Source organism: Drosophila subobscura, chromosome J (genome assembly GCF_008121235.1).
Source record: "Drosophila subobscura isolate 14011-0131.10 chromosome J, UCBerk_Dsub_1.0, whole genome shotgun sequence".
NCBI lineage: Eukaryota > Metazoa > Arthropoda > Insecta > Diptera > Drosophilidae > Drosophila > Drosophila subobscura.
This window is the reverse complement of record NC_048532.1, coordinates 9238419-9255821: the sequence shown is the minus strand read 5'-3', so window position 1 is coordinate 9255821 and position 17403 is coordinate 9238419. Positions and strand designations below refer to the sequence as shown.

The 17403-nt window shown below is 44.3% G+C and overlaps 3 protein-coding genes and 2 long non-coding RNA genes across 8 annotated transcripts in view; 3 read left to right on the top strand and 2 right to left on the bottom strand.

The window, feature by feature from the left end:
- LOC117895875 (protein phosphatase 1 regulatory subunit 16A) overlaps positions 1-7002 on the top strand; it is a 43646-nt gene extending 36644 nt beyond the window's left edge. For 3 of the 4 annotated variants that reach the window (XM_034803871.1, XM_034803870.1, XM_034803872.1), the window contains 7 exons: positions 2550-3165; positions 3228-3936; positions 4003-4128; positions 4201-4276; positions 4343-4463; positions 4536-5083; positions 5957-7002. In XM_034803871.1, coding sequence (XP_034659762.1) covers positions 3020-3165; positions 3228-3936; positions 4003-4128; positions 4201-4276; positions 4343-4463; positions 4536-5083; positions 5957-6540 — 2310 coding nt within the window. In that variant the 5' untranslated portion in view covers positions 2550-3019 and the 3' untranslated portion in view covers positions 6541-7002. The remainder of the gene's footprint in view (positions 1-2549; positions 3166-3227; positions 3937-4002; positions 4129-4200; positions 4277-4342; positions 4464-4535; positions 5084-5956) is intronic. The other variant, XM_034803873.1, reaches the window with a different exon arrangement.
- A 715-nt stretch (positions 7003-7717) lies between these two features.
- On the top strand, positions 7718-8556 carry LOC117895879. The gene is made up of 3 exons (XM_034803881.1): positions 7718-7898; positions 7952-8097; positions 8153-8556. Exons 1-3 carry the CDS (start codon positions 7742-7744, stop codon positions 8294-8296), a joined length of 447 nt encoding a protein of 148 aa, XP_034659772.1. The 5' UTR covers positions 7718-7741; the 3' UTR covers positions 8297-8556.
- Positions 8557-8770: 214 nt separating this feature from the next.
- Positions 8771-9872, top strand: LOC117895881. The gene is made up of 4 exons (XR_004648966.1): positions 8771-8964; positions 9030-9123; positions 9194-9476; positions 9541-9872. It is a non-coding gene; the product is annotated as an uncharacterized LOC117895881 (long non-coding RNA).
- Positions 9873-12014: 2142 nt separating this feature from the next.
- Positions 12015-13224, bottom strand: LOC117895880. The gene is made up of 4 exons (XR_004648965.1): positions 13014-13224; positions 12855-12948; positions 12502-12784; positions 12015-12437 (listed from the first exon to the last, which is right to left on the bottom strand). It is a non-coding gene; the product is annotated as an uncharacterized LOC117895880 (long non-coding RNA).
- Positions 13225-16120: 2896 nt separating this feature from the next.
- LOC117895876 (junctional adhesion molecule A) overlaps positions 16121-17403 on the bottom strand; it is a 97477-nt gene continuing 96194 nt past the window's right edge. Inside the window, exon 8 of the transcript XR_004648964.1 lies at positions 16121-17308. The gene's annotated coding sequence lies outside the window, so the exon portion shown is untranslated. The remainder of the gene's footprint in view (positions 17309-17403) is intronic.

The following is a 17403-nucleotide window of genomic DNA, read 5'->3' as shown; positions in this document are numbered from 1 at the left end:
TATTGATTATATCACAAAGAAAACAATATTCATTCCCATTATTTATGAAATTTTGCACGAGTAAGTATTTGGTAATTATTAAGAATTATGTATGTATGTAGTTGCATAATTCGAATGCCAAAAGCCTTGAACAAAATTTGCAATGAAAACAAATCAGCAAACATCACTGTAAATAAATATTGCAGGTAGATTTTGTAAATGTTACGTTTATTTGTTGTAGTTCTTAACTACTGAAACGTGATTGGGCATGCATTTCGGGTTGAAATTTATTGTGTGAGAGAATAATAGCTAAATATAGTAGAGTTCTTTGCATTGCCAACAACATTTTGTGCTTGTTTTAAGTGCTGTGGTTCCATCACATCCGCCATTCGAGGAAGTAATATTGGCTGAATTGATTTCCGTGCCTGGTTTCCGATTTCCTTGGGACTTCTGTTAGTGTTCTTGCCACCAGACTATTGCATGTATCGGGTTTGCTCTGGGTTTACTCTTTTCCGATTATTAGTTGTTTTTTATTTCCCCTTTTTCATTTCCACGCCAACAAAGAATTCATTGGTGTTTAAGAACCTTTCCTGCCATTGATCAGCATTTTGGTGCAGTCAATGCATTGGCATTCAGTAGAGGGAACGGAGACATGACTGATCATGTTCGTTGCTGACGTCACAGTCGCTGTCGTTGTCGCAGCCTCTCTCTTTGCCAGCGTTGCTGCTGGTTTCATTTGAGTTAAAGCGCCGCTCTCGATTTTTGAGTGCGCACACACATGTACACATGAACATGCAAACCCATGCAAGCTTCTTTTCTTCGTTTCACGCTTCCCTCCCACTCGCACACACAATGCTGCAGTTCTTATCGCCTCTTGCGGTTCCCCTCTCTGAGCGAGGCTCTCAATAAAGCAAGCATACATTCTCTCTCTCACTGAATAGGCAAATGACATCAAGCAACAGCCAGAAAAGTAACGGTGATAAAAGCTTTGCAGAAGAAACGAAATAGTATGCACGGCAAACAGCAAACACTGACAATAATCTTATGATCAGAAACTGTTCGTTCTAGAAGATCTTTATTTTCTAGCCAAACACATTTGTTGTTTTCTTGAACTCTACGTTGTTTTTCAGTGGTATCAATTATTCTATGTACATATATATGTAGAAGTTACTCTCTACTCAAACTCTTTCTGGTGTCACAAATGCGACATGCGAGGTAGTCGGAGGTACATAATACAATGTGCATGTAGAAATAAATGAAATGTAAATAAAATAAACATTTGTTGCGCCTTAATCGCACCCCCTCCTCTCTCTCTTTCTCCTTCTTCTTGTCATGAACTTTACTCGTATAATAAATCATTCAAGGTAATCCCCTAGTCTTTGCGCATTTCTCTCCCCTTTCTCTTAAATGTTTGTTCCCCTCGAGGAGGGGCATTGAGGGCATAGTAAATTAGCGACTTAGTGCATCGAAGAAAAGGAGGAAAGGCATTTCTTTTTCACTTTCCTTCACTCTGAAATTCTCTTTGTAAGCCCTTCCATCCGCCATCAGCCTTTCCTCTTCCGCATTGGAAGGATCAAGTTGGCTGCACATGAGATTGGACGTGTGGCTTGTGCTTCGAGTTAAATAAACTTAACTCGATGATGGTTGATGGCTGATGCCTGATGGCTGCTGACGGTCGGATGGTCTGTCTGATGGCCTCTTGGCATGCAATTTAAGGCAGTGGAGCAATGGCTGAAACTTAAGGCATTGGCCAGGCTATCGATGGCAGGTCTCAGCCTTGGCAAGAGATGGGAAGGAGCAGATGGGGAAAGGGGAGCTAAGGACACAATGCGTCATCCGCATTATTCTTACACTTCAACGCACCCAAAAAGACAGCAAAATGATTGAGAAAGTGCGCATTCACTTTGGGGCCAGAAACACATGTAACAATGTTGTAATACTCTTTGTATAGGTTTTGTTTATATTGTTCAACATGATTAATTGAAACAAATCTAGGTTGAATGATTGCGTGGAGCTGTATTTTAAATACAGTCTTATTAGAACAAGCTCAAAGTTCAATAATTCTTTGGTTTTCTTGACATGTTTTCGCTGTCCATCTTCTTTATGCAATTCACGGAAAAACCAGCCGCTCACAGATTTTTATTTATTCTGTTTAAATGATGTATGTAGTTAGCCTGTGTAGAATCACATCAGGGCAATCGTTACTCTTAAAGCACTTTCTTCCGCTCAATATACCTCTCGCGCACTTTTCGCACAGGGTATAAACATAGAGGGGATAAGGCGACGACGAATAAGGGGACTGAGTAGTGCGAGTAGCTGGCTTGTGCGATGATATGTATGGGGATCCATTAACGCAATTGCCTTGACCGCGCTGCACCTACACCGCCAGCTCCCGTCACAGCGTAACTCATAAACCAGGGAATGGGATCATTTATCTTAGTTTATGTTTTTATCCGCCAACTAGATTTAAGGCTTGAGCTTTTACAGCTGCTGCTGCTGCATTTGCTATGCAATTTTATGGAATTTTATATATATTTTATTTGCATTTTTCGTCTGTTTTCCTTTTGCAGAGAAACACAACGAACATTTGCGAATGTGAAAGCGAATGAGAGCTTGGACAAACATCAACACGGAGCACGGGAGCACGAAGGACCAACCTAATCATAAGTAAACAGAGATAGCGTGTGGACAGAGAGATAGCAGGACGTAGGATAAACGTGGTCTCGTTGCCATGAGTGCAGCCTCGGGTGCTGCCCAGGAGTAGCAGGAGACGCGAGGCACAACCACAATAGACAGCAGACACAAGACCGCCCACCCTCCAGACGGGCTTGCAATCAAATCAAATCAAATTCAACGATGCAAATTACACTTTGCATACACAAATGCATAGACAAACACGAAAAAGCAACAGCAGCAGAAGTTGCAGCATCAGCCACATAAATTGCTGTCATCAAATGCTTTAAATTTGTGTGTGAAAACAGAGAACTGAGACGAAACATATCATACGTCCGTGAGGAATACAAGTGTCTGGCTGTCAAAAATGATTAAGGGTATTCTGATACAACGCAAGAGCCAGGAGGATGCCAGCTACGCGAAGCAGCTCAAGATGGAGCATGCCGATCTGGTGGCCGAGATGCAAACGGTGGAGAGTCTGCCCACACACGAGCGCCTACAATTGGCCAGACTGTAAGTACATAGAAGCCAAAAGCAATACCATGTATCTCATTCATAACTCTGCTTCTAATTAGGCGGCGTGCACAGCAGCTGAAACTATCGCGGCAGAAGGACAAGGAGTGGGCAAAGCTGCAGCGAGCGAAGGGCAATACAGGGAGCGCGGCAGTGGCAGCCAGCGGTGCTGGGCATGGGCACAGTCTGATGAATGGGACTGGAGATACGACGCATCATTTTCGGCATGCCAATGGCTCCGGGACGGTGAGCGGACGACGGCACATATCCTTTGAGAACAGCGTAGTGCTGCTGGAGGCGGCCTCGCGCAACGATATGCCCGAGGTGGCGGCTTTGTTGCAGCACGGCATTACGCCGGATGCGGCCAATGAGGATGGACTGACGGCCATGCACCAGGCGTGCATCGACAACAATGTGCAAATGCTGCAACTGCTGCTGGAGTACGGGGCGGATGTGGATGCCCAGGACAGTGATAAATGGACGCCGCTGCATGCGGCTGCCACCTGCGGCCACCTCGAGCTGGTGCGCATCCTCATCCGGCACGGTGCTAACCTGCTCGCCGTCAACACAGACGGCAACATGCCCTACGACCTGTGCGACGATGAGAACTCGCTGGACTTCATTGAGGGCGAGATGGCGCAGCGTGGCGTCACCCAGGAGCTGATCGACGAGACGCGCTCCTCCACGGAACGCATCATGCTGCGGGATCTCATGGAACTGACTCGCACTGGCGGGGATCTCGAGGAGCCGGACTATCAGTGTGCCACCCCAGTGAGTGTCTGAAAGTTATGCTGTACATTTTGTATATAACTTGTACGTTTTTATCCACTCTTCCAGCTCCACATAGCCGCTGCCAATGGGTATGTGCGCGTGGTGGAGTTTCTGCTGGAGCAGCACGTCAATGTGGATGCCATGGACAAGGATCTGTGGACGCCAGTACACGCGGCCGCCTGCTGGGGTCATGTAAGGCAACCGTAGGGAGAGACTCCACGAAGTGGAATGCTAATAAATCATTTTTAAACCTCTTCTTTGCAGCTTGAGGTGCTTGAGATGCTGGCCCAGTGCGGTGCCGATTTGAATGTCCGCAACAAAGACGATGAGACGCCCTCAGGTATGTGCATATACTTCCATCTGTGTATAAGCAAATGTTAACCTTCCATCTGCTATTCCTTTGTAGATATCTGTGAGGATCCTGAGATTAGGGAGCGCATTGAGCAACTGAAAACGGAGCAGGAGAGCAAACGACTGGCCGAGGCGCAACGAAGGCGCGTTCGCCGCTCCCAGAGCAACAACACCAGGCATGAACCCACATCCTTGACCCACAATCAATCCTCCAGTGATTAATCTATGTATCTGACATTTCTGAACAGAGCGCAATCGGTGCGTCGGACCAGTTTGCGAGACAAAACGCTGACAACCAAAAAGGATGCCGTCGAGGAGACTCGCCTGCGGCTGCAGGCCCAGGAGGCAACCGCCACAGAGGGGGCACCTGCGTCGCTGGATCCCCTGTCGAATGGCTATGGCTATGGCAACGGCAGCAGCAGCAGCAGCAATCACAACGGTGAGAAGCGTCCCTCGACGGCCAGCCAGAATGGCCATGGCCCTGGCCAGCTACTGCCACACTCCAAGTCCGCCGATGCGCTGGACAATGCCACTTCGATCACTTCATCCACATCCACAACAACCGCAACACATTCCTTCCAATCGCGTCGCCCACCCGATGGCCGCGAAAACGATGAGCTGCTCCGCCTTAAGGGCGTCCAGGACGGTGCCGTGGGAGAGATGCAGCGCGCCACCTCGGCGGCGGCCGTCATTCTCACCGACAAGGGTACGGCGGCCAGTGCCGAGGCCGTGCAGTTCCAGTCATCCAAAGAGGCTGCCAACGGCAAGATCAATGTCCAGGTCACCGTTCTAGTGGGTGAGTGGTGTCATCTCTCTATCAATGGCCACGTGCCACGCATGCTTTCCAATCATCCATCCACCCATCCATCCATCCATGCAATCAACTGCCGCCACTGCACCCACCTGTGTGCCAAAGCGAATGCTCGGCTTAAGCGCTTCTTCCGCCCGTGTCAATGTCAATGTTTAATGTGTATTTAACGACTCTACTAAAATGAAAATGAAAATACGAGTACGCCACCCGCCCTCTAAGCGGCTAAACCAAACTAAAAGAATGTCTAGCTAGTCGACTAGGGATATACCCTGTAAGTGGGGAGAGAGTTCTGGTTGCTATTTTCTGTTATACTTACAGAAATGTACATGCACGCTTTTAATGAATCTATTTTATCAATTATATTGGAAGTTAGCTTTAAAACACATTCAAAATATTTGCTTTTAATGTTTATTTCATGCTGAAAAATCCAAAAAAATTGTGTAATTATGTGGGATTAGATAAATAGAGTAGAATAATACAGATTTATAGAATAAATCTTAGTTCAACAAAGTTTCTGTAACTAGAAGAAATCCAGCAAAATATACCTTAAAATTTATGCAATGCTTAGGATCCTCCAACTACAACCCTTCCCTACGATTGCTCGTCTTCTATCCTCTAAAATTGCATGTAACCTAATCCACATTGTAACTAACAATCCTGCACTTGGTTATAGGGTATTAAAACCTTAAAAAAGAGAAAAGTTAAATAACATTTGCTTGTTTCTGTTCTATTCTTTTTTGTTGTTGTCGCTCGTTCTGTGTCGTCTGCCTGCTTGCCTGCCTCATCATCATCATCATCAACGCAACCCCACCCAACACCCACACCCACACACACACGCACACGCAACACACCACACAGACACGAACAGCACACATCATCAGCAGCAGCTACAGCAACATGCAATGCTGCTGCAGCAACATCAACACCAGCAACAACAGCAACAGCAGCAACATGTTGCCATAATGGACGGCGGCTTCAGTGCTGCGACCTTGTCGAACTTAAAGAAACAACGCTCCCTCTCACGCACCGCGAATGTCCTTAGTAATTTCGAACTATCATCGACCTCAAATCACACTGCGACAACGACAACATCCACTGCATCGAATCCCATTGTAGCGGCAGTAGCAACAGCCACAGCAACAACAACTAATGGTTCTGTTTTAGGAGCCAACAACAACAATAACAACAGCACCAGCAACAACAACAACAACGGAGGAGCTGGCGGCGGAGGAGGATCAGCTGCAGTTGGCGCAGCAACCGCACCGATCTCCACCCAACCCCTGGGACTGGGCCCCATGGGCGGCGGTGGGCCCGGCAGCCTGCTGGACTTTGAGGCCGCATCGCCGGCCACGAGCAGTTCGGTGAACAAATTTAGCGGCATCACGGGCGACGTGGTCAGCGACAGCACCAGTTCCAGCCGCAAGTGTTGTGTGCTCATGTAGGTCGAGCACTCAGCACGCACCAACTGAATAACAGGGTATTAACCAAGAGGGAGAGGCATTAGCGTGCAAAGATTTGTCAGATAGATAGATTCGACCATTTTTTGTATGGGATTTTGTGTAGGCAAGCAAAAATCAAATGTGTCTTTTTTTAGAAATGTAGTGAGAGAAATTCGTTGAGAATTATATTAATTGTATAAACCAGAAAACTTGATTCAACAAAGAGTTCAATTCTGTGAGCTCCTATAAACACACCCCATAAACGGCTCAAAGTCGTTGCATTTTCCTATAACGAAAGCTACACACACACAGAAACACAACAAATATATACACACACACACACGTACGTATATAAAGATTTATCCAACAAAATAAATGTGAGCAGTTTACCTTAGTTTAGTCTACGATTAAATATGTTAAATGAGAATCAAAATCAAAAAAAAAAAAGGAAACCACAAAACTATTTATGTAAAATTGTTAAGGACTCTTGTTTATTGATGATTGTATTGTTCAGAGTGTGTGTCGTGTGAGAGAAATGAACAAGACAAGCTAAGTATTATGTTAAAAGTATGAAATATATTTAATTAAATATACGATAGCAACAATTGTAGTTAAAAACGATCAAGTAAAGCAAAGCAATGAAACGAAACGAGATGAAAATGAAATGAAATGCAAAAACAGTAACAAAAACACTTAAGCAATTTCCAATTCAATAAATAAATGTGTAACGTTTGAAATTTAATTATTTATACAGCCAAGCCAGCCAGCATTAGGATTTTGCTTTGTCTACTCTAAATGTACTGCTAAATGTATCTATCCCAAGTACTTTGTTCAGCATGCATGTGAATTGAGTTGTTTTCGAGAGATACAAGAACATTTGTATTATTTATGTACATATATACAATAGTAAGTAGAGTTCCAGGAGAAGATAAAGAAACAAAAAACACTGAAATACAACGTGCAATTAGCAAAGAGACTTTGTTCGATTTAATTGACGAGTGTCCATCTAATATCAGCCAGGTTGGTTTCCGAATTTTATTTAAATGGAAAGCTTGGCGCCAAACGAACTTACGAAAACTAAAAGGTATGTTTCGGTATAATTTCTGTGGATCAGACAGTATATTTAATCGATAGCTCCGCAGTCACACTGGTTGGCAACAGCTGTTCATAATTTATATTTTTGTTTATAATTTACTCAAATTAAATGGAATCTTTGGTCAACTACCGGTATAGCTTAGTGGCTGGTGCTTGTGCTGCTGGTGGTAGCTTTTTTGGTAAGCTGCCCAGCCACCTCAGCGTCCAGAAGCTGCTGCATTTTCCAGCTTCAGGCGGAGCTCACTTTTCTGATTCCTCGTATCTGGGTAAGCATTTTAGATGTGTCTCAAAAGTAGTTATTAACTAAGTTTATGTACAGAATTTGGTTTGCTGAGGCTTCTACCTTTAGTCCTGATGGTGTTCTGCAATGTCTGTAATCTGCGCTGTTTCCTTAAAGCACTGCAAATGACCGAGCAGACCCTTACCTGCGTTGTTCTGACTGCCGCGTCCAACTATGTGCTGTCTGTAGGTGCCCCACTGCCATAAATTGTTATGGGCATGACTAATTGTTTGCTGATAGTTTATTTTAGGCGTGCTGGTATACCAAGAGCCACTCACTGCACTGTCTGGCGTTGGAATCACGCTAATATTGGCTGGTCTTTGGTTTCTTTGTGATGCCGGAGCAGGGGAGAGCTGTAAAAAGGAGCCAGAAAAAGAGTCATAAAGGAGTAGCCATACAGCCTTATGGCAAAAACATGCAAAACAAAAAACGGACTCCAAATGGCCACCTTGCTTTTTATTTGAATTATATCGGTACCACATCGCCGCGAGCTTTTGTCAGACATCATCTATATACTCGATATGCCGTTTCCTATCGATAGGGCGCTTGTTCGTTTGCAGCACTGGTTATCAAAAAACATAAACAACGGCGAATTTCACAATTTTATTGGGCCATCAATTTAAATAACAAAGGCGAGTCCTTACAACTAACAAACTAACTAAAGAATTGATTATACTATCTTATAAAATTAAATGTTCAGTGTTGAGAGTCTAACCTTGCTGGTAATATTGATCAGAATATCAAAATCGTGTAAATTGATTTAAATCAGTATATTTTCAACATTAGAATGTATATTTCGGTATACTTCTGAGGGTTACACGGTATATTTGATCAATAAAACCGCGGTCACACTGCAGAAAGAGCACGCCGCAATACTTAATATACAAAGTTTCAACTTTATTGTAAAAGAAAAATCAAGAACAATTTACCATCAAATACTTAAGTAAACCGATGAACAGTCTCGGAGGATGCCGCTGCATGTCAATTGCAATACGATTACCAGGCGGAAGGCGACTAACAGACTGCATGCCAAGTATTCTGTCCAACATGCGGTCTGTTCTATAATTTGGATAATTATTTTGCATATGTAATCAATTGTTTTGTGTTTTTCTTTTAGAATTAGATTCTTGTGCGGCTAGACACGTGACGATTATGTTCCAGATGAGGATGAACAGACGCGCATTGATTCGGACTCGCGACACGCTGAGCATGTGAGTATGTCAGCGGTACGCATCGAAATATGAAATTGATGGTCAATCTTATGTGTATCTTCCTCCACAGTTGGCCAATGAAGAGGCTGCCAGCAATGTGTAGAAAGATTGCATCCTGCATATCCCGGAAACCGATGCCAATTGGCTGCAGTGTTTTCTGAGCAAGATCTTCAAGAGACCATGATGTCGCAGAGCAAGTCTGCCGATGGACTCACGATCGGGTCTGCTTTAGCAACTGCATCCCATCAATAAGCGATGCCAGCAAGCAGACAGCGACCCAGGACATAAGCAAGGATTCGTACCAGCGACATTTGCCGCAATTTGGTGTCGATGTCAAGAGATCCTGTGAGACGGTAAGGTGTATATTGACTCTTCCAGCAGCTCTTTTTTTAACTGTTCTCGCTTTGTGTTTTTCAGAAAATCGTAACCGTTTTCGTATTCACAGAGCTGAAGGATGAGGATCGCACGCTTCTATTGCCGCTCTGCTATACACAGATGGCCGATGGGGCCCATTGAACTCAACTATGTGGGGATCCAGCTGGAGCGTGAATTTCGCCAGTGACTGCAACCTTTTCCCTGCGGAAGATCGAGGAAGGCTGGCGTGTCGTTGTTCCCGGCAAACAAGACTTTACATTGTCCAACATAAGCGACTCTTACGTGGGCTGCGATCAGGAGTAGAAGGACTACAAGGATCAGGAGTCAAAGTGGCCGATTTCCAATCTGACAGTCAGACCGAGTCGGATTAGGGCGCGGGCTTAGATTAGTATATATAGCAAATACTTCCTTTTTGTAAAAATATGAAATTAACCAAGTCTTTGTACTAATAAAATATGGTCAACAATTTAAAGTATCTTTTGGGGGCTGGTTTGATTCAATATAGTTCAAAATTGCGTTAAACAGCCATCTCCTGCAGTCCTTAAGGTCCTTGATGAATTCAAACGATAGAGGACATTGTCCCGATCACGAGGAGGCGTGGCATGTCCTGATCCGGCAGGACACAGCAGAGTTATAGCGTTGTAAGCACTACATCTAAAAACAACAGTAAAATGGCATTATCCTTTATGTCCTTGCATCCTGAAGGACTGCCAGCGATCAGGGACATTGCCCCGATTACGAGGAGGTGTGGCTTATCCTGCTCCGACAGGAAACAGCCGAGTTATAGCATTGTACGAATTCTGAATTAAACGAAAGGATGAAATTTCACTCAAAAAATACTGTAGCATACTTTTAGTTACCTTAATTTTGAAAAAATTAACTGCCGTTTCATAGCATCCAGCTTTTGACACAGGGAAAAACATAAAAACCAGCTGCTTTCTGCTGATTTCTGTTGGCCTGGTACTCGGTCTGAAAATTTACATTTAAGCGAAGCATTTTTAAGACTTTTTTCTTTTGCGCAGTGGCGCCCCAACTCTGAGCGGTCAATTATCGAACTACGTTATTTTAGTTTCAGATTTGGCCGTCCTGATCGCAGGGGCGCCACTGTGCAAACGAATGGTGGTTGTTGTACAACAAACACTTTCTTGTTGTACAAAAAAAGTGGTTTTTGTTATTGTTGTACAACAACAACAACATAAATCGACAACAACAACAGGAGATCCTTTTTGTTGTTTTATCCTTTATTTGAAGGCCGATCAGGACGTGCCACACCTCCTCGTAATCGGGGCAAAGTCCCGGATAGTTGGCAATCCTTCGGGATGCAAGGACATTAAGGATAATGCCATTTTACCGTTGCTTTCAGATATAATCTTTACAACGCTATAACTCGGCTGTGTCCTGTCGGATCAGGACGTGCCACACCTCCCTCGTAATCGGGGCAACGTCCCGGATCGCGGGAAATCCTTAAGGATGCAAGGACATTAAGGATAATGCCATTTTACCGTTGCTTTCAGATATAATCTTTACAACGCTATAACGCGGCTGTGTCCTGTCGGATCAGGACGTGCCACACCTCCTCGTAATCGGGGCAAAGTCCCGGATGGTTGGCAATCCTTCAGGATGCAAGGACATTAAGGATAATGCCATTTTACCGTTGCTTTCAGATATAATCTTTACAACGCTATAACTCGGCTGTGTCCTGTCGGATCAGGACGTGCCACACCTCCTCGTAATCGGGGCAACGTCCCGGATCGCGGGAAATCCTTAAGGATGCAAGGACATTAAGGATAATGCCATTTTACCGTTGCTTTCAGATATAATCTTTACAACGCTATAACGCGGCTGTTTCCTGTCGGATCAGGACGTGCCACACCTCCTCGTAATCGGGGCAACGTCCCGGATCGCGGGAAATCCTTAAGGATGCAAGGACATTAAGGATAATGCCATTTTACCGTTGCTTTCAGATATAATCTTTACAACGCTATAACTCGGCTGTGTCCTGTCGGATCAGGACGTGCCACACCTCCTCGTAATCGGGGCAACGTCCCGATCGCGGGAAATCCTTAAGGATGCAAGGACATTAAGGATAATGCCATTTTACCGTTGCTTTCAGATATAATCTTTACAACGCTATAACGCGGCTGTGTCCTGTCGGAACAGGACGTGCCACGCCTCCTCGTAATCGGGGCAACGTCCCGGATCGCTGGCTATCCTTCAGGATCCAAGGACATTAAGGATAATGCCATTTTAGCATTGTTTTTAGATATATTCCTTACAATGCTATAACTCGGCTGTGTCCTGTCGGATCAGGACGTGCCACGCCTCCTCGTGACCGGGACAGTGTCCTGTATCGTTTGAGTCCATGAAGGACCTTAAGGACTGCAGGATACGGCTGTTTTACGCCATTTTTAAATAGGGATCCGTTCAGCCTGAAAGTATGCAACACTATCGGGAATCAAGCCAGCCCCCAAAAGATACTTTAAAATATTGATGGTATTATCGGATAGCCCCAAAAGTGTGCTACATGTTTTATTAGTACAAAAACTAGGTTAATTTCATATTTTTACAAAAAGGAAGTATTTGCTATGTATACTAATCTTAGCCTGCGCCCTAATCCGACTCGGTCTGACTGTCAGATTGGAAATCGGCCACTTTGACTCCTGATCCTTGTAGTCCTTCTACTCCTGATCGCAGCCCACGTAAGAGTCGCTTATGTTGGACAATGTAAAGTCTTGTTTGCCGGGAACAACGACACGCCAGCCTTCCTCGATCTTCCGCAGGAAAAAGGTTGCAGTCACTGGCGGCATTCACGCTCCAGCTGGATCCCCACATAGTTGAGTTCAATGGGCCCCATCGGCCATCTGTGTATAGCAGAGCGGCAATAGAAGCGTGCGATCCTCATCCTTCAGCTCTGTGAATACGAAAACGGTTACGATTTTCTGAAAAACACAAAGCGAGAACAGTTAAAAAAAGAGCTGCTGGAAGAGTCAATATACACCTTACCGTCTCACAGGATCTCTTGACATCGACACCAAATTGCGGCAAATGTCGCTGGTACGAATCCTTGCTTATGTCCTGGGTCGCTGTCTGCTTGCTGGCATCGCTTATTGATGGGATGCAGTTGCTAAAGCAGACCCGATCGTGAGTCCATCGGCAGACTTGCTCTGCGACATCATGGTCTCTTGAAGATCTTGCTCAGAAAACACTGCAGCCAATTGGCATCGGTTTCCGGGATATGCAGGATGCAATCTTTCTACACATTGCTGGCAGCCTCTTCATTGGCCAACTGTGGAGGAAGATACACATAAGATTGACCATCAATTTCATATTTCGATGCGTACCGCTGACATACTCACATGCTCAGCGTGTCGCGAGTCCGAATCAATGCGCGTCTGTTCATCCTCATCTGGAACATAATCGTCACGTGTCTAGCCGCACAAGAATCTAATTCTAAAAGAAAAACACAAAACAATTGATTACATATGCAAAATAATTATCCAAATTATAGAACAGACCGCATGTTGGACAGAATACTTGGCATGCAGTCTGTTAGTCGCCTTCCGCCTGGTAATCGTATTGCAATTGACATGCAGCGGCATCCTCCGAGACTGTTCATCGGTTTACTTAAGTATTTGATGGTAAATTGTCCTTTTGCTTTTGCTTTTACAATAAAGTTGAAACTTTGTACATTAAGTATTGCGGCGTGCTCTTTCTGCAGTGTGACCGCGGTTTTATTGATCAAATATACCGTGTAACCCTCAGAAGTATACCGAAATATACATTCTCAAGTTGAAAATATACTGATATAAATCAATTTGCTCGATTTTGATATTCTGATCAATATTACCAGGAAGGTTAGACTCTCAACACTGAACATTTAATTTCAAAAGATAGAATAATCAATTCTTTAAAAGATTGGTTACTTCTAAGGACTCGCTTTTCTTATTTTAATTGTTTTCCCAATAAATTTGTGAAATATACCGCAGTGTTGCAAGCAAACAATATCCCCATCGATAGGAATCAGACATATCGTTAATACTAATGATGTCTGACAGAAGCTAGCTGCGATGAAACATCGACGGTTCTGATAAAAGGCAACAAAGAAGCCGTCAGGTGGCCATTTGAATGACGATTTCTTTTTAAATTTTCGTAGGCCTTTATTTCGATTATTTAAGGTCTGATCTAGACGTGGAATGTCTTTAAGTTACCAAAAGTGACCCTGCCAATCGATTGCTACCAAAAGAGGATATCCATTAAAATACACAAAGCTAGAAATAAATATTTGGCGATCTGGCGTAAAAGGATTGTACAAGGATGATAAGGATATGATTAGCCATAACATTCTTTTGAGTCTGTGGTTCCTGTAGATGGCGTGAGTTGGGTGCATTTTATAGCATATGTATGTTCTAAATCGTGCTTACAATGAAACTTCCAGCTTGCGTGCGTCTTATACAACGCATACAATCGAATCATTTTATCCAACCGGTTCACACACAAAAGGAAGGAAACGGTTGGAAGGAACATAGAGCTGCCATATCTTGAAATTTCATTTCATTTAGTTTCAAATATACACGAACTCAATGTGGTGTCGCCACGGAATATGTAGATATGTACATATGTAGATACAAATGGTTTGTGACTTTTCATTCTCTCTTCTTTTTGTAGTGGATCAAACAAATACAATTGGTATATTGTACACATTGCAAGTCTACGACTTTATATATACATATTTTAGGCTGATTTCATCAGGATGTTGGCGGGACTGTGAGCCTCACAACCAGTTGCCGGAAGTGGATGGAAGTTCATGTTCGCACAAGTTCTGCTTACATCTGTGGGACAGTACGGACGACGACCTGTTATCGCTGATCCTGCAAGTGGTTGGGCTCCTGTCGTGTCATTTGGAGACGACTACAAGTAGCTCTCAGACTCGCATTGAAATCACTTCTCCGACCAGAGTAATCCCACTCAACGCTAAGTGCGTTGATTGCTGCTGAAGGCGAGCAAATATGCCATAAGTTCATAGTTCATAGTCATACTTACGCTGCTGGCACTAAGCCTTATTTAGGGACGGAGCGCCATCATTTATCATGACACGTATCGCATATCTCGCATCATCGCGACACCGACGCATCGCATCGCATCGCATCGCCAGTCTCTGCATTATGACGGGTCTGACAACAATAACCACTTGAGAGTCAAACAAAATTTTCCTGCCATCCAAACACTTACACCGAACAGGCCACAACCAGGAATGGGGAAATGAAGCTGGAACTGGAACTGGAACTGCTACGAAGACCATTGACGCGTGTACGGCTGTGGGTGGGGCTTGGGACATTTCGAGTTGGTTTGTCAAAGTGTTTGTGTGTTTCTGTGTCTGTGTATGTGTAGCACTTTCTGTATTGGCGAGTCGGAGAGCAGCTGGCTGCAGGGTTAGATCCTGCTGGAGTTTAAAGTTTATGCGACATCTGTTTGGAGTCCCCTCCCACCCTTCTGCTTTATTTCGCTTTATTCGGGTAATGCACGAAAAGTGCTGGCAAATATTTGCCCCATCTGTCCGGGGTGATTCATAAATTATGGAAACATTGCATTTATCGCCGCTTCAAGGGTCGCCCTGAATGCAAAATTTGTTTATATTGATATCACGCATACGCCGTGTGTTCTGTTCCATTCGAATTGAGCATCGGTGGGCGAGCCGCGCCGGTCTGCCAAAATGAAATGCATTCATAACATTGGCGATAATTTGTACAAATTATAGTTGCAATTACAAGTGGCCCACTCACACACACTCGTAACCATCGCTCCCCAGGGATGGCTCTGGCTGTGGCAATTGTTGCCAGAATTTATTTCTATTGTCGACCTAGCGAAAACAATTATCTGGGAATGGAGTGCAAATATGCAAACAGAAATATGTTGGTTAAATTTTCGAGTATTTCCACGCTCCCCTCTACCCATTTTACTTTCTGCTCTTCCAGCCTCTTCCACTGCGAGAGTATTTCTGCTTTGTTGGCCGCAAAAGTGGCGAGCATTAAATGAGATTGGGCCAATAAGTGAGCCACATTTTACTTCAACCACCCTACGCCAGGGGCACAGGCGCTGCCTCTGCCGTTGCCCCATCCTGCAGTGCACCGCCCACCGCAGCATTGTTGAATTTCTGGTTTGGCTGCAAAGTGATTTACGCAATTAAAATAATTTCATTCAAATGGTCTATAATTCAACTGGCATTTTCTGCGGTCGCTGTAGCGGCCAGTTTATGCCTGGCCTGCCACACTGGCCGTGACCACGCCCTCAGAATGCAAACACCCGTTGACAATGCAGGCGCCAGAAAATGCCATTACGTAGATATGTACGTACGTAGGATATATGTATGTGCATACAAATGGGAGAGCATAATGGCTAAACGCATTTAGATGCTCTACAAATATATAGCCACATACAAGCAGGATATCCCATAGCCACTTCCATCGTGTGATCTCGGGTAATTACTCTGCAAATAATTAAAGAATTAATCAATATTTCATTTTTATAATGGCTTTCGAAAAGTAAAGAGTTTGCGGTTGATTATTCTCATTATAAATAACAACTGTTCTCCATTGATACAAAAAAATATATATTCCGATGGATTTTTGTAATTAATTAAAGCCTCCAATTAATCAGCATGTTTTCCATTAGTTCTTTAATGGATTTTCGTTTTTCTTGGGAATCACTTTCCCATTAGGATCCAATATCCTGAGGAATTTGCGGGAAGCGATGCTACTCCTTCGCAGCTCGTATCCGTCAGATGCAAACACACACACATGGTCCTGGGTGCGTGCAGGGGGCATGCCCAATGGGTTGCCTCAATAGTAACTCGTGCCCCACCCGCTGATGCATGCATTTGTCATTCGAGGAATTCTGTGTGGATTACATGTAGATGCCATCTAAATTTACAGTCAAATTAGCGGGAAAATGCTGGGAAAGAATGCGGACGAACGCGCGTGTGTGTGTGTGTGTGCGAAAATGTTTTGTCAAATGGAAATGTGAAAGCGAAAATTTGAGGTCCGTGGCACGGTGCGGGATTAAAGCCCATTCAAAACTGATTTTGAATGCCCCGCTGAGTTCAAATCGATATCCAGGCCTAGGCCGTGGCTGCTGATGTTTCGGTTTCTGTTGCTGCTGCTGTTGCTGTTCCTGCGGCATGTGGGGCAGGACAGGCAACAAATGTGTCTAATGCCATGCCATTAAGTAGAATCTATCAGGCCAAATTACATGCCCATGTCCGGGTCCAGCTACAGCTCCCGCTCCCGCTCCCTCTTCAAGCATACAACAACAGCTTGGCACTGCGGTTGCTTAGACAACGAAAAATTTGCATACTCGCAAGCAGCGCGCATCAATTTGAACTCAAGCGAGCGCATAAATATTTTTATGCCAACGCAGTGGCGAATGGCCTTCAGGAACGGCCTTCGCTTCCGCCCATTCCCTCTCTCTCTCTTCGCCTTGTTCCAGATTGTTTCCAACCTCAACTTTCCCGAATGGTTCGTTCAATTGGTCCTTTGATCATGATAGGACTGGGTGTGTGCGGTCAATGTGTGGCCGCACCGTCGCAACATTATTATTGTTATTTCGAATTTTGGGGCAGACATGCATGCGGATAAGCTGGGATTTTGTGGCCCACTTTAATAGAATTACAGTTGCATTCCTCCATCTGGCAGTGGTCCAGAAGCGCAAACACAACTCCTAATTAATGAGCTGGGACCACAGTGCACTTCGATTGGCATTTGACTGCGGTTGCGGTTCATGGATTATCAAAGTTTTCCCCAGAATGGTTGATGAGCTGCAAATGCCCAAACAGAACACAGAACATAAGTAATTAGAAGTGAAGGTAGGTAGGGGATTATCTAATAATTATTGGTGAAGGGTGAACATATG